The sequence below is a fragment of the Semicossyphus pulcher genome, unplaced genomic scaffold (assembly GCF_022749685.1).
Source record: "Semicossyphus pulcher isolate SPU_LCO1_2020_fin unplaced genomic scaffold, fSemPul1.0.p SCAF_11, whole genome shotgun sequence".
NCBI lineage: Eukaryota > Metazoa > Chordata > Actinopteri > Labriformes > Labridae > Semicossyphus > Semicossyphus pulcher.
Window position 1 is genome coordinate 30,343,520 of NW_027211615.1, and position 15,558 is coordinate 30,359,077.

At 41.6% G+C, this 15,558-nt stretch overlaps 1 protein-coding gene across 1 annotated transcript; it reads right to left on the reverse strand.

Annotated features, from left to right (window-relative positions):
* Positions 1-4,614: 4,614 nt before the first annotated feature.
* On the reverse strand, positions 4,615-5,754 carry LOC138585171 (C-C chemokine receptor type 6-like). The gene has a single exon (XM_069657452.1). It carries the CDS (start codon positions 5,752-5,754, stop codon positions 4,615-4,617), a length of 1,140 nt encoding a protein of 379 aa, XP_069513553.1.
* Positions 5,755-15,558: the final 9,804 nt, after the last annotated feature.

Consider the following 15,558-nt stretch of genomic DNA (forward strand, 5'->3'; position numbering starts at 1 on the left):
TCTGAACACAACTATCAGGAAGTTGGTGAAGGAATGGGAGACGGAGATTATCATCCCAGGTTTATGACTGGTTGGACTGGTTTACAGCCTCTCAGAATAAACTGTTATCAGCAGCAGGAAAGACACAGCGGAATAAAAACATGTGATTGTAAGTCCCACACAGAGGACGGCCTTCTGCATTCAGCTGCTCTCCATCTCAGAGATGAAACGTGTGCAGGTAGAAGGTACAAACGGGTCTTTTAGATAAACTGTGTGAGTTCTCATGAAATCAAAGCAGATGTTTTTATCATCACCTACACTTCAGCATCGGGCTCAGAAAGACACTTAGCTCCTCCTGCAGGTTTATACTCCAGAGACAATCACCGACCAGGACACATTCTGGAACATCAGCGACTCCTCCTGCACCTGAGGGTGTACAGTTATTATTATTGTGTCCACTGAAACTCTTTCTCTGAAAGGAGACTTACAGGGCCAGAGCATCCAGGAAAAGAATGAGGGATTCTGGGAGCTCAAATCGGTGTGGGTATCTGGGAACGTCAGTGAGAGTGGGTGGATTAGTGAACTAAAGTGAGCAGGGGGCATTCAGACACTATAATGAGCTGGGGGCAGTTGGGAATTAAAATGGGCGTGCAGCCTTCAGGGACAAACGTGAGTATGAGGTGTAACCAACACAGGTAATAAAACATGCATGAGGCGTTGAAGAACATAACGTGTGTTATATGATGTAAGGTGACCTTGAGCGCCTTTAAATAAAATGTATTGTTATCATTATAATTATTTGGGAACTTGAACGAGAGCCCCGTGTTCAGATCGGATCTTTGAGAACTAACGTGTGACAGGAAGTCAAAGAGAGCTGACGCAGCGTCTGCGGAGACGCAGCACATCGAGTCCAGAAGGTTCGGTGACGTCTTGTTCTTCATTTTATATTCTAATAATATGTATTCATTTATAAACTGAATGGGTGCGAGGTGCTGTTGTTGTGTCGTTGAAAGCAGCTGTGTAGGCGCAGGCAGGCCCAGCTGTGCCATGCCCCCCCACATATGACCCAGGTCACCCATTAAGTGATGAGATAATACGCTCATAAAGTTAGTGTGTTTACGTCACAATAGTCCAAACTCACCATCATGCGTCTTCAAAGTCCGGATGCTGATTGTGACGTGTCTGTAAACACAGTGAGGGACGATGTGCAGAGAGACGGACAGCAACATGTCGGCGCGGAAGGACACGGATGTGAAACAATGACCATTATAAAAGTGATGAAACACGCGGCGCGCTGGCCGGCGTGAGTGTGCCGTGTGACAGCGTCAGTGACAGTCCGTCATGGAAATAAACGGCTGGATGTCGTAGTGCGGTTTTTAACAGTCGTGCTCTGGCCTGCTGTCGGGCCGCCTGTGAGCGTACCTGTGAAAGCTGTGCCTACCTGTTTGTTCTGAGGCCTACCCAATAACAGCTTTTAGCCGCTGAGCTAAAGTCAGTGAGGACCAACAGTCTGTGGGAGGGCTGAAGAGCAGATCTCTATAAAACAGTGTTGGAGGATAGCGCCATCTGGTGTCCAGAGACAGACTCACAGGCAGGAGAGGTTCAGAGCGTTTGTGCAGCTGTTCATGTCATGAATACAAAACTGTTGACTTCAGACATTTATTCTGTATCGTACAACACAGAGACTCTAACTTTAATGCAAACATTATTATTACATTCAACATGTTCAGCATTATGAAACAATAAAACAATAAAACACCTGAACAGGAAACACAGTACATTCAAAGAAGAGACAGCGCGTGATCACAGGGAGGGAGAAAGTACAGATTCAACTGTGGCTGGTTTTAAAGGGAGGATGTTTGAACCTGCAGGTCACAGAGAGTTCAGTCTGATGTTTTAAATTAATCCTGATCTGAGACGCTCTGAGCGGACACACAGAACAACTCTCTGCAGGCACGAGTTCAGTTTCTAATCCTGAGAGGCAGAGCCGATCAGAGCCGAACGCAGAGTTCAACAGAGTCAGGATCAGAGTCGAACACAGAGTCAGGATCAGAGTCGAACACAGAGTCAGGATCAGAGTCGAACACAGAGTTCAACAGAGTCAGGATCAGAGTCGAACACAGAGTTCAACAGAGTCAGGATCAGAGTCGAACACAGAGTCAGGATCAGAGTCGAACACAGAGTCAGGATCAGAGTCGAACACAGAGTTCAACAGAGTCAGGATCAGAGTCGAACACAGAGTTAAACAGAGTCAGGATCAGAGTCGAACACAGAGTTCAACAGAGTCAGGATCAGAGTCGAACACAGAGTTCAACAGAGTCAGGATCAGAGTCGAACACAGAGTTAAACAGAGTCAGGATCAGAGTCGAACACAGAGTTCAACAGAGTCAGGATCAGAGCCGAACACAGAGTTCAACAGAGTCAGGATCTGAGTCGAACACAGAGTCAGGATCAGAGTCGAACACAGAGTTCAACAGAGTCAGGATCAGAGTCGAACACAGAGTTCAACAGAGTCAGGATCAGAGTCGAACACAGAGTCAGGACCAGAGTCGAACACAGAGTCAGGATCAGAGTCGAACACAGAGTTCAACAGAGTCAGGATCAGAGCCGAACACAGAGTCAGGATCAGAGCCGAACACAGAGTCAGGATCAGAGCCGAACACAGAGTTCAACAGAGTCAGGATCAGAGCCGAACGCAGAGTTAAACAGAGTCAGGATCAGAGTCGAACTCAGAGTTCAACAGAGTCAGCATGTTTGAATATGTCTTTATATATTTTCTATTGACTTTAATCTCTTATTTAAGCGGCCTCAGAGGGGTCACATCTCTGAATGTATTGTACTTTAAAAACAACCAGCAGAAATATCCAGTGTCCCTGTGCAGTGAGTCGTATGTAGGGATCCATCATATTGGATATTTTTTGTTATAGCCGATATGCCGATGTTTTCCAACCCATCTGCCGATGCAGATATATTCATGTTTATTTCCACCTAACTGCAGAGAACATCAAGTCTCCCTGTAGTGGAGTTGACATCATGCCTGCTCTTATTGTAGAGGCCAAAAGCTGCCACACCGCAGACATCGTGCACCCTTCCTCACGTTCGACAGAAGAGGCGTTGTCACAAGAGGTCACGTGTCTGATCACTCACGTCTCTGAGCGCACCTGAATGTAGCATCCCCTCGAAACACGGCAGTGAGGGAGACATGCCCGGACTTGTTTACTGCACCGACTACAGAGACATCAGTGATCACAGACGGACTCTTTTAATCGTGTGTGCGTCCGTGAATATGTTTAATGTAGCTGAATGAGTGGAGGCTTTCTTCTCAATAGGTTTAAAGACATGTTGTCATTATTGGCCCAAAAAAACTGTTTTGAAAATCAGCATTGCAGAATGAACGTACCCACGCAGGTTACTAAACTCACCTCATCACGAAACAGAGATAAAGAACAGAGCCTTTAAAGGCAGGAGCTACAAAACATCACATCACACTATATAACGATCAAAGCGGGTTTCTGCACGACGTGGTTCTCCAAAGAGGATCAGTGGAGGACATGTTGTTCATATTGAGAATCATTTTTACCTGCTGGCTCTGGAGTCATGTTTGTTTTGGATCAACACCAGCTCCACAAACCGGCTCAAACAGGCTGTAAACTGCTCCTCACACGACGACCAGCTCCTGATGTTCAGCAGGTCCAACAGGACAGGTCTTCATTCATCACGTGTTCTTGTTATTGTCCTGTGAGCTTTTATTAGCACAGCAGAGATCTGATGGATCAATATGTCAACACCTGTTCAGCTCATCATTTCTATCCTTCAGCGTTAGTGAGCAACATCACGGCTCATCGGCAAGCTTCTAAGCAAAGCCTGCTGGAGAGCTAACTAACTAACTAACTAACTAACTAACTAACTCACCAACTCACCAACTAACTAACCCACCAACTCACTAACTAACTAACCAACCAACCAACCAACCAACCAACCAACCAGCCAGCCAACTAACTAACTCACTCACTCACTCTACAATAGCTAGTGAAGCTTTAAGGAACTAATGGTTGAACATGAAACAGTCAGTATGATCCGTTTTGAACATAGCGGAGGACAAATGACTGTTGAAGCGTCGTGCAGCACGCTGATGATGTCAAAGCGCTGTGATGTTTGTCGTAAAGGTCCAGGACTGCCATGTAGGATGTTGATACAAGAACATATCCTGCTGCACTAAGTTGTACAGTTACACATTTGAGCCACCAGGTGGCCCCAAAGTCAGTTTGAACATAAACAAAGTTCTGGTCACAGTTGGTGGTTACCTGGAAGCTGTGACAGACAGATGATTTCTTCTCAGTTTTTAATCATGGAGAGGTAAAACTCTGAAGTATTTACAGTTAAACAAATAAAAAAAGAAAGATGAACATAACAGATTTTCTGTTCCCTAATTTCTTAATTTTCAAATCATCTCACAACCCTGCAGATTTATCTTTTGGTATCCTGATTGAGCCACACAGCCTAAACTAACACACAATCAGGTTTGGACTTTAAGAGACCAGCAGGCCTCAGAATGAGCTCCAGAGATCCTTGGGCTAAGCAGGGAAGTTTCTGTTTTCTTACAGAAGGATCCACAGATGAACCCGCCAGGCATCCTCACATGGTGAAAGACGAGCCGTTCTCGCTGGATCCATCCACCGAGCGCCGTGTGGACACGTACATCTCTGAAGTGACCCTGGAGAAGCGACGCGGCGCGATGTACTTCTTCCCCAGACACCAAAGGTCCTGGACAATCCTCCTGAAGTGGTTCCTGAACTTCACCCCCACAAAGGCGTACAGCACCGGGTTCAGGCAGCAGTGCAGGTAGGCGATGGTCTGCGTCACCGTCTTGGATATCTGCAGGGCTTCTGCCGCTTCGCAGGACTGCTCCTTAAACATGTGGACGGTGTCGTAGAGCAGAGTGACGTTGTATGGCAGGTGGCAGATGATGAACACCGCCACTACAACCAGCACCACCCGCACCGCCTTGTGTCGCTGGAAGTTTCTGGCTTTCAGCAGGGTGACGATGACAGCGCTGTAGCAGAAGACCATGATCAGCAGTGGCAGGAAGAAGCCTACAGCCAGTTGGGTGCTGGGGACAGCCACCTTTGTCTTCCAGGCCGTGTTGGTGTCCATGAACATGAACTCACAGACATACTGAGGAGGCCCTGAGTCCAGGCTCTCCTCCTCTTCAATCATAAAGAAACTCTTGGTGTGGGACGGTTCGTACCAGGTGTAGAAGTAGAATGAAGGGATGGACAGCAGTAAGGCGACGACCCAGACGATGGCGCAGATGACGCGGCTGTACTGCAGCGAACGCAGTCTGAAGCTGCGGCGAGCCTGGACGATGGCGATGTAGCGGTCGGTGCTGATGCAGGCGAGCAGCAGCATGCCGCTGTACAGGTTCACGCTGTAGGAGCCGCGCAGCAGCTTGCAGGCCACCGGTCCCATCGGCCACGCCGACAGCTCGTTGTAGACGATGAGAGGCAGCGACACCACAAACAGCAGGTCTGAGATGGCGACGTTGAGCAGGTAGATGTCGGTCATGGACTTGGTCCTCTTGTAGAAGGCGTACGTGACGATCACCAGGATGTTTCCCACAAGGCCCAGGATGCAGATGATGGAGTGGACATACGGACCAATCACCAGCGCAACGCTGTGGTTGTTCTGGTGAGAACAGGGTTCAACTATGTCTATATCTCCATATGAACAATAGCTTTCATTACATGATTCATCATAATCTGATTGGTTGAACATGTAGTCCTCCCCTGGAGTCTCCATCTTCTCCTTTAGCTGTAAACAGAAACAGAACAGAGACAGAACTTTAAACTGTGATCACCAGTGAAAGTCAGTCAGTAGTTTAAAGCCAGTGATTTTACTTTGGGTAAAATCAAGCAGAGATTTAGTTCTTAGGGATGAAAAGAGAAAATGTAGAGACGTTAAAGTCTGACAGGAATAGTTTGAGCTTTGGGGAAACTCACTTGTGAATGTAATTAAATGACTGTATTTATTGTTTTTTTTACTGTATTATCAATTATGTTATTATGTTTCCTACCGTGTGTAACACGGACAGAAAAACATTTTGTATTTGTAGTTAGTGAGAGAAAAGCAGAAGAAACAAGCAGTGAGAAACGTTTCCTCCTGCTGAATGGTCTCTGTTGACAACTCAGCACGGATAAAATGATCTCGACCAACAGCCTACAATCAGCCTACAAGCAGGCTACAACCAGCCTACAATCAGCCTACAATCAGCCTACAACCAGCCTACAATCATCCTACAATCAGCCTACAATCATCCTACAATCAGCCTACAACCAGCCTACAATCCGCCTACAACCAGCCTACAACCAGCCTACAACCAGCCTACAATTATCCTACAATCAGCCTACAACCAGCCTACAATCCGCCTACAACCAGCCTACAACCGGCCTACAATCAGCATACAACCAGCCTACAATCATCCTACAACCAGCCTACAACCAGCCTACAATCATCCTACAACCAGCCTACAACCAGCCTACAATCATCCTACAATCAGCCTACAATCAGCCTACAACCAGCCTACAATCAGTCTACAACCAGTCTACAATCATCCTAAAGTCTACAGTCTACAAACCAAAAACATTCACCCTACTTTAATGTTCGGTGATTATTTCTTAATGCTGCTGAATGGATGAAATACTTAGTGGAAGACAGAGTACACAGGGGCGAGATAAACGCTGAGCTGTCATCAGCTCATAGGTTAGATTACGGTGTACCTCAGGGATCCATTCTCGGGCCCCTGCTGATTATCCTTTACATCCATGATCTTCTCAGTCAAACCAATGAGTCTGAGATGCAGGAAGTAAAGTCACAAACAAACAAAGTCATCTGTGTGAAGTTACAAGTGTGAGCTTTCCTGTATGTTTGTCTCTGTGTTCAGGTAAAAATTAGCTTCATGATCACTTTTTAGGTTACCCCCCAAAAAGGTGTAAAATAACCAACTCATAAAAATACAGTAATTTTCCATAATTAAATTACAGTTTTTAGCCTTAACTTAACTTGACGTGGGATCTTGTGTATTTTTTTGCCCTCATAATGTTCAGTGAAGGATATTTACACCTGTAAAAACAACTAATTTACCTATACATAGGGTCGAACACTGCTATAATACAATTAATCAGGCCTAAAATTACAGAACAGTGCCGTTATTGGATTTTATTATATCATTTAAAAGGAAACATCGTGTATAAAACATTTATTGAAATAAAACAAGAAGTGACCCATAAAACATTTAAAAACTGTGAAAGAACTTTTGTCAAACTGGTTTATAATTAGAACAATAAACTGTTAACTTTAGATCATTTTGAGCCTAATTACAGTTTTTCTGTGTAAATTTATGTTGATGTTAATTTCAACATCTTTGATATTTAGAAATGTGCCCACCAGAGCCCATCCTACTTATTGGCTAATATTAGCATATTACAGATAAATCTGTATCGGCTAAATATGAAACAATGCCTGGTGAAGTGCAGGACAGTGCTGTTATATCTGTTGACAGACAGACAGACAGACAGACTGACTGACTGACTGACTGACTGACAAACAGCACTGTGATAGTTTTTCCACACATGGGCGAGACGCTTCAACAGCCTCCTCACTCGTGGTTACATCTGTAAACCAGCTCAAACATGAACATTACCAACACATGCAGAACATTCGTTCTGAACCGACACGTTAAAAACACTAACAACAATCATTTTTTGCTTTTTGGAACGTAACACAGCAAACTTAACAACTTAAACTAGTCAGTCAGCACGAGGCAGCAGGCATGATGGGACATGAGGACGTAGCTATTGCTTTCTTTTATCATTACTTTGATCTAATGTTACAACTTTGAATCAATTATGTACAGTATGAATCAATATTTCAAGTGTTGGATGAATCTGTAAAACTGGTTACATCCCGCATTGATTACTGCAAATCCCTTCTCTTCGGTCATCCTCTCAAGTCCCTCCAGAAACTTCAGCAGAAGCCCCTCCATTCATCACATCCCTCGTCCCTCAGCAGCTTCACTGATTCTGCTCCTCACTTTGAAGCCATCCATGACCTCGCTCTGTATCTCTCTGAACTCCTGCACCCCTCGCCCGCCTGACCACCATGGGGTCTTGAGCCTTCAGCTGCCCCCACCTCTGGAACTCCCTCCCACCCGACATCAGTGACAGTGACTGTCTCAGTTTTTAAATCCCAGCTCAAACCTTTTTCAACATGTTCAGAGTGATGCTCACACCAACGTCTGCACATGAAGGTTTTATACACTGTACATGTGTCCTGTTCATGTGTTGGTTTAGTGTTGCGTTGTTTCGAGTTGTTTAACTCTGCTGTGTCAGGTGACCTTGAGTGCTTTGAAAGGGTCTATTAATAACATCTATTATTTACATTTATTATTAAAATTACATTAAATCATGTTAATTTTATTAGTATAAACCTACAAATCTACAGTTTAACAAAAGCATCTGTAAGATTACAGATCCAAAACATTTTTTACTGTTAATTGTCACTAGTGTTATATAATTGTATAAATGTATTTACAGTATTAAACTGTTAAATGTTTGTGAAGTTACACTACATTTACAAAAGTATTTTTATGTGAAAAAACTATTTTGTTTAGAAAAAATGGAAATGTTTGATTTTATTCACAGTTACAAGTTTGTTGTTATTTTATGTGAATTCACTAAAACAGTGAAAATGTGTAAAATGAGGAGGATTTTTTACAGTGTAGCTTTCGCTGCCGTCGTCTGCACTTCTCACTCTAATCTCATTCTACCTCATTCACTCAGTTTGAACTGTAAAAGTGAGAATTTCAAGTTGTTTGTGAAACTCGCCTCCTCAGAGCTCCTCGGGACAGAGCTGACTGTTTCAGCGTGAAACTCATCTACATATTCAGACGACATGAAACTGGAGCACAAATGTCACAGTCTGATCCTCCCCGTGTTACCGGAGGTGTACAGCTTGTTGTGCTGTAACAGAGTGTTGATGATGTTCCAGTTGTGGTTGATGGAGGTGGTAAAAATGAGCATGAGTTTGCTCTCAGGTGTTTGAGCGCTGAGAGGAAGTCTGCAGAAAAACAGGTCAGTACGCAGTGACCCAGTTCGTGTGTGATGTGTGGTCTGCTCTGCAATAACAGAAGGTTCTTCAGTGCTGCCTCTGAGAGGGCGAGACGAGCAGGGAGGACGCACTGCACCGATTACAGATCGCAGAAAAGCAATGATAAAAAGATCTGGATTCAAATGATTCATGTTTCTACATTTTGTGTAAAAGATCAGTTTTTCTAAAGTTAGCACGAAGCTTCGCAGTGACGCGTCAGTTCTTCGTGTTTCCTTGAAGAAGTCCCCTCTGTGTCTTTGTGACGCATTAAACCAGCAAAGCAACACGATGATCAGTGATGCACTCAAAGCAAAGTCACGAACATTATTTTATTGTTCTGCTTAAGTCCAATTGTTGCCAAACATATTGACAGGTTGTCTTACACACAAACATTCCCACGACACTCAGCGAAAGGGCGAAACTTCCAGTGTTTGATTTCCATCATGACTGGTGTCGGTGCACGCGCAGCTTCAGCATCTTTCTGCAGAAGCTCACTTTGACTTTTCACACCTCTGCTGTCCGACGTTATGAACACACTTTTATTCTCAGGTTAAATTTGTGTTCACTCTCCGTTCACAAAGACTAACGTGACATATTGTTGTGTACTATGACTGCCAGGTGGGTGTGCTGGTAACAGAGTGTCTGGTGCTGGTTCAGCTCCGCGGGTGGAGCAGGCGGCTCGCGATCAGAGGCTACAGCCTTCGACCCGCCGTGCGCTGGTTCCACTCGTGGCCCTTTGGAGCACGCAGTCCCCTCTGCCTCAGGTCATCCTTCACTGACCTTCAGATGTTTGGAACAGACAAACTCAGAGCATCATTCAAACACTTGAAAGGATCTGAACTGAGTTCATCCTGTAAACAGCACGGGGGCATTTAAAGGTCAATGACGGCGATATTGCCCCACCTGGCTGCAACTGCACAGGAAAAAGGAGAAGAAGAAGAAACGTGGCTGACCGTGATTGATTGTGACAACACTACTGTGTGGAAATGCACACACTGCACTGGAGGTGTTCACAGCGCGCTCCACCTCGGGGGGCTCCACCTCGGGGCGCTCCACCTCGTTGCAGACTGAAGCCACGAGACAGAGGTCAGCCTGAGCTGAAGCGTCTGCTCGTGTAGCTGGAGGTTTGACAGAAACGTGAAGTCCCTGACGCCTGAGCGGATGTTGACATTAAAGCTCTGAGGGGAAGCAGCCGGCTCGCTGCTTCTGTCGGCTGCAGATTCAAACTGATCTTAAAGGAGAAACTAACAGAAGTCATTAAGAGCTGACGGTTCCTCAAACACGTCCAGTTCCTGCTCCCAACTTCTGCTTGCTGTGTGACTGCAACATCACAGCCGCTCAGTTTGTCCTCTCTGACTTCCCTTATTTCAAATGTTAAACCTGAAGTCAAACAGAGTTAACCTTCAGGATGTTTATCACAGCCGCCTGGCTCGTCATGCTTAGCGTGACGGTGTTTGGACACTGGTGGAGCGAGAGGTCACGTGGTCATCGACACGTTTGGATGTTGTGGAGCAGAAACGGATCAAAGAGAGGAACAGAAATCTGTCGTTGGCCCTGATGAGCTGAACGTGTTACACCTGCTGAATCACCTGCTCAGGTGTTTGCTCACCTGACTGGACCTTCGCCACACATGCCCTTACACAAACAAATGGCTGTGTTCCATAAATCACAGTGACTGGCTGAAAATAAAGCCGATGAGGAAGTTCCTCTACAGATGCCCGTTAGGGACAAACAGTGATTGTTACTGAGATCACAGATCAAAGCTCCGAAGAGGAGGCGGTGAAATGTGCGGACTGCACGTTGAGTTTACAGACTTTGTTTTTATCTCTTTACTTTGTTGTTTGATGTTACTGACATGAACATCTCAGATTTATTATTATCATTTCATTATCAATATCACTTATTTAGGATCTTTCCGTCTCATGAGACGTGACTTTGTTGAACAAGCTGTGTGTGAATCACCTGTTTGAACGTCACAGACCGACTCTGACATCGTCCGTCAGTGTCTCAGGTAAACTCATCTCCAGCGGCATTTCACCTGAATTTAACTTTTCATCAGGATTTAACTTTTCATCTGAATTTAACTTTTCATCTGAATTTAACTTTTCACCTGAATTTAACTTTTCATCTGAATTTAACTTTTCATCAGGATTTAACTTTTCATCAGAATTTAACTTTTCATCAGGATTTAACTTTTCATCTGAATTTAACTTTTCATCTGAATTTAACTTTTCATCTGAATTTAACTTTTCATCTGAATTTAACTTTTCATCTGAATTTAACTTTTCACCTGAATTTAACTTTTCATCTGGATTTAACTTTTCATCTGAATTTAACTTTTCATCTGAATTTAACTTTTCATCAGGATTTAACTTTTCATCTGGATTTAACTTTTCATCTGAATTTAACTTTTCATCTGAATTTAACTTTTCATCTGAATTTAACTTTTCATCTGAATTTAACTTTTCATCTGAATTTAACTTTTCACCTGAATTTAACTTTTCATCTGGATTTAACTTTTCACCTGAATTTAACTTTTCATCTGAATTTAACTTTTCACCTGAATTTAACTTTTCACCTGAATTTAACTTTTCACCTGAATTTAACTTTTCATCTGAATTTAACTTTTCACCTGAATTTAACTTTTCATCTGGATTTAACTTTTCACCTGAATTTAACTTTTCACCTGAATTTAACTTTTCATCTGAATTTAACTTTTCACCTGAATTTAACTTTTCATCTGGATTTAACTTTTCATCTGAATTTAACTTTTCACCTGAATTTAACTTTTCATCTGAATTTAACTTTTCATCAGGATTTAACTTTTCATCTGAATTTAACTTTTCATCTGGATTTAACTTTTCATCTGAATTTAACTTTTCACCTGAATTTAACTTTTCATCAGGATTTAACTTTTCATCTGAATTTAACTTTTCATCAGGATTTAACTTTTCATCTGAATTTAACTTTTCATCAGGATTTAACTTTTCACCTGAATTTAACTTTTCATCTGAATTTAACTTTTCATCTGGATTTAACTTTTCACCTGAATTTAACTTTTCATCAGGATTTAACTTTTCATCTGAATTTAACTTTTCATCTGAATTTAACTTTTCATCTGGATTTAACTTTTCATCTGAATTTAACTTTTCATCTGGATTTAACTTTTCATCTGAATTTAACTTTTCATCTGGATTTAACTTTTCATCTGAATTTAACTTTTCATCTGAATTTAACTTTTCATCTGAATTTAACTTTTCATCTGAATTTAACTTTTCATCAGGATTTAACTTTTCATCTGAATTTAACTTTTCATCTGAATTTAACTTTTCATCTGAATTTAACTTTTCATCTGGATTTAACTTTTCATCTGAATTTAACTTTTCATCAGGATTTAACTTTTCATCTGAATTTAACTTTTCATCTGAATTTAACTTTTCATCAGGATTTAACTTTTCATCTGAATTTAACTTTTCATCTGAATTTAACTTTTCATCAGGATTTAACTTTTCATCTGAATTTAACTTTTCATCAGGATTTAACTTTTCATCTGAATTTAACTTTTCATCTGAATTTAACTTTTCATCAGGATTTAACTTTTCATCTGAATTTAACTTTTCATCTGAATTTAACTTTTCATCTGAATTTAACTTTTCATCTGAATTTAACTTTTCATCAGGATTTAACTTTTCATCTGAATTTAACTTTTCATCTGAATTTAACTTTTCATCTGAATTTAACTTTTCATCTGAATTTAACTTTTCATCTGAATTTAACTTTTCATCAGGATTTAACTTTTCATCTGAATTTAACTTTTCATCTGAATTTAACTTTTCATCAGGATTTAACTTTTCATCTGAATTTAACTTTTCATCTGAATTTAACTTTTCACCTGAATTTAACTTTTCACCTGAATTTAACTTTTCATCAGGATTTAACTTTTCACCTGAGTTTAACTTTTCATCTGAATTTAACTTTTCACCTGAGTTTAACTTTTCATCAGGATTTAACTTTTCATCAGGATTTAACTTTTCATCTGGATTTAACTTTTCATCTGAATTTAACTTTTCATCTGAATTTAACTTTTCATCTGAATTTAACTTTTCATCTGAATTTAACTTTTCACCTGAATTTAACTTTTCACCTGAATTTAACTTTTCATCTGAATTTAACTTTTCATCTGGATTTAACTTTTCATCTGAATTTAACTTTTCATCTGAATTTAACTTTTCATCTGAATTTAACTTTTCATCAGGATTTAACTTTTCATCTGGATTTAACTTTTCATCTGAATTTAACTTTTCATCTGAATTTAACTTTTCATCTGAATTTAACTTTTCATCTGAATTTAACTTTTCATCTGAATTTAACTTTTCATCTGGATTTAACTTTTCATCTGAATTTAACTTTTCACCTGAGTTTAACTTTTCATCAGGATTTAACTTTTCATCAGGATTTAACTTTTCATCTGGATTTAACTTTTCATCAGGATTTAACTTTTCATCTGAATTTAACTTTTCATCAGGATTTAACTTTTCATCTGAATTTAACTTTTCATCTGGATTTAACTTTTCACCTGAATTTAACTTTTCATCAGGATTTAACTTTTCACCTGAGTTTAACTTTTCATCAGGATTTAACTTTTCATCTGAATTTTACTTTTCATCTGGATTTAACTTTTCCATCAGACTTTTCAGACTTCACAGAAAAAGGAGAGATAGAACAACATGTGTGTAAAAGGGAAGTGAAAGAGAGAGAAGACGACCAGAGATGGACGGACGGGGTTTTGGTGAACGTTTCAGAAAGATCAATCTGTAAAGAAAAGAACAATAAAAAGCCGTACTCACAGGGTCGTGCTGCTGGCTGCTCTCACAGGTGACGGTGGTGATGAAGCTGCTGCTCGACATCCAACACACACTGAAAACACTGCTGAGCAAAAGGGGAAATGTGTATGTGTGTGTGTGTGTGTGTGTGTGTGTGTGTGTGTGTGAAAGAGAGAGAGAAACTCTCTCTCTCGCTCACTCTCTGTAATGTTTTTTAAATGGCATCTGAAACGTCTCCTGTCCTGAACTTGTTTTCATTAATGAGTTAATAACACGGTGGGACGAGGAAAAGGCCAACAGACAAGCAGCTGTTCATCAACACCATGTTTCATTCAGTGTTGAAGTTTGAAGCGTGTGTGGTTCCTTTTCATCAGTGCTGTGACGACACGTTCAGACCTCTGCAAACAGGAACAGCTGATCAGCATCACTTTCAGGGTAATTCTGCTATTTTAAAATCTACGCTCTATTTCTACATGTTTGGCTCTAAATGACTCACAGGTGCAAACAGTGTGTGAACGTCTCCAGCAGATGTGTTCATCCTGCAGCAGTGAAACAGGCTGTAATGGCTGCAACATAATCCTTGATGGGTCAAAGGTCGTCCACTAAAAGTTCTTGTTGTTTCCACTGACAGGCTCAGATTGTTATTCTAAGTGTGTGACAACATGACAGAAAGGATCCCTACAGAGATAGACCTTTTTGTTACAGAGGAAGATGATTGTTTTAACCACACACAGACGTTACATCGCTCTCTGCACACACACCAGACTCCATTCAGAAAAACACTGATTTTAGCTCATAGGACACAGCAGCTGCTGCTCTGCTGCTGCCTCGGTCTGTTTCATGTTGTTGTGTGTTCAAACACTAAAGTAACACAACAACACAAACTGATAAAGCAGACAGTGATCGAGCAGCTCAAAGTTAGGCGTGGTAACATGTTGTAAAGAAGGTTGGAAGCTAACACTTTGTTTAATGCATGTTTTTCAGTCAAATTATCTTCATTAAAATGAAGCTGAAGATCTGCAGTGAGCCGTGTGGGTTCAAAGACGTGCACTCTGAGTGTGACTGCGTGCAGGTTTGACTGTGAGGGTTTCAGGGTGGCTGCTCGGCTTTGCTGGGAGACAACAAGAAGGACGTTTGAACACTGCTATGAAGTGTGGTTCTAATGATGTCATGAAAATATGGTCAGTAAGTAAATATTCTTATTTGTTGGTTTGCCAAGATTTTATTTTCAAATACTGTTGTGGTGTTTTTGGACGTGTAAGCTGCTGCTCGGTGGACACAAGGACAGAGCTACATGATGTAGCAGAGGTGTGTTTGCTTTACAACAAGGTGTGTTCTCTGAGTATGCTAACATCTAGTAGACATTAACAGTGGTAGTTACAGGGTTGTGACTGGATTGCCGGCTGTTATTGGTGGTTGCAAAGGAAACAGGATTATATACACTGATCAGCCATAACATTATGACCACCTGCCTGAGCCGTCGAGGCATGGGCTCCAGCAGACCTCTGAAGGTGTGCTGAGGTACCTGGCACCACGACGTGAGCAGCAGATCCTTTAAGTCCTGTAAGCTGCGAGGTGGGGCCTCCGTGGATCGGACGTGTTTGTCCAGCAC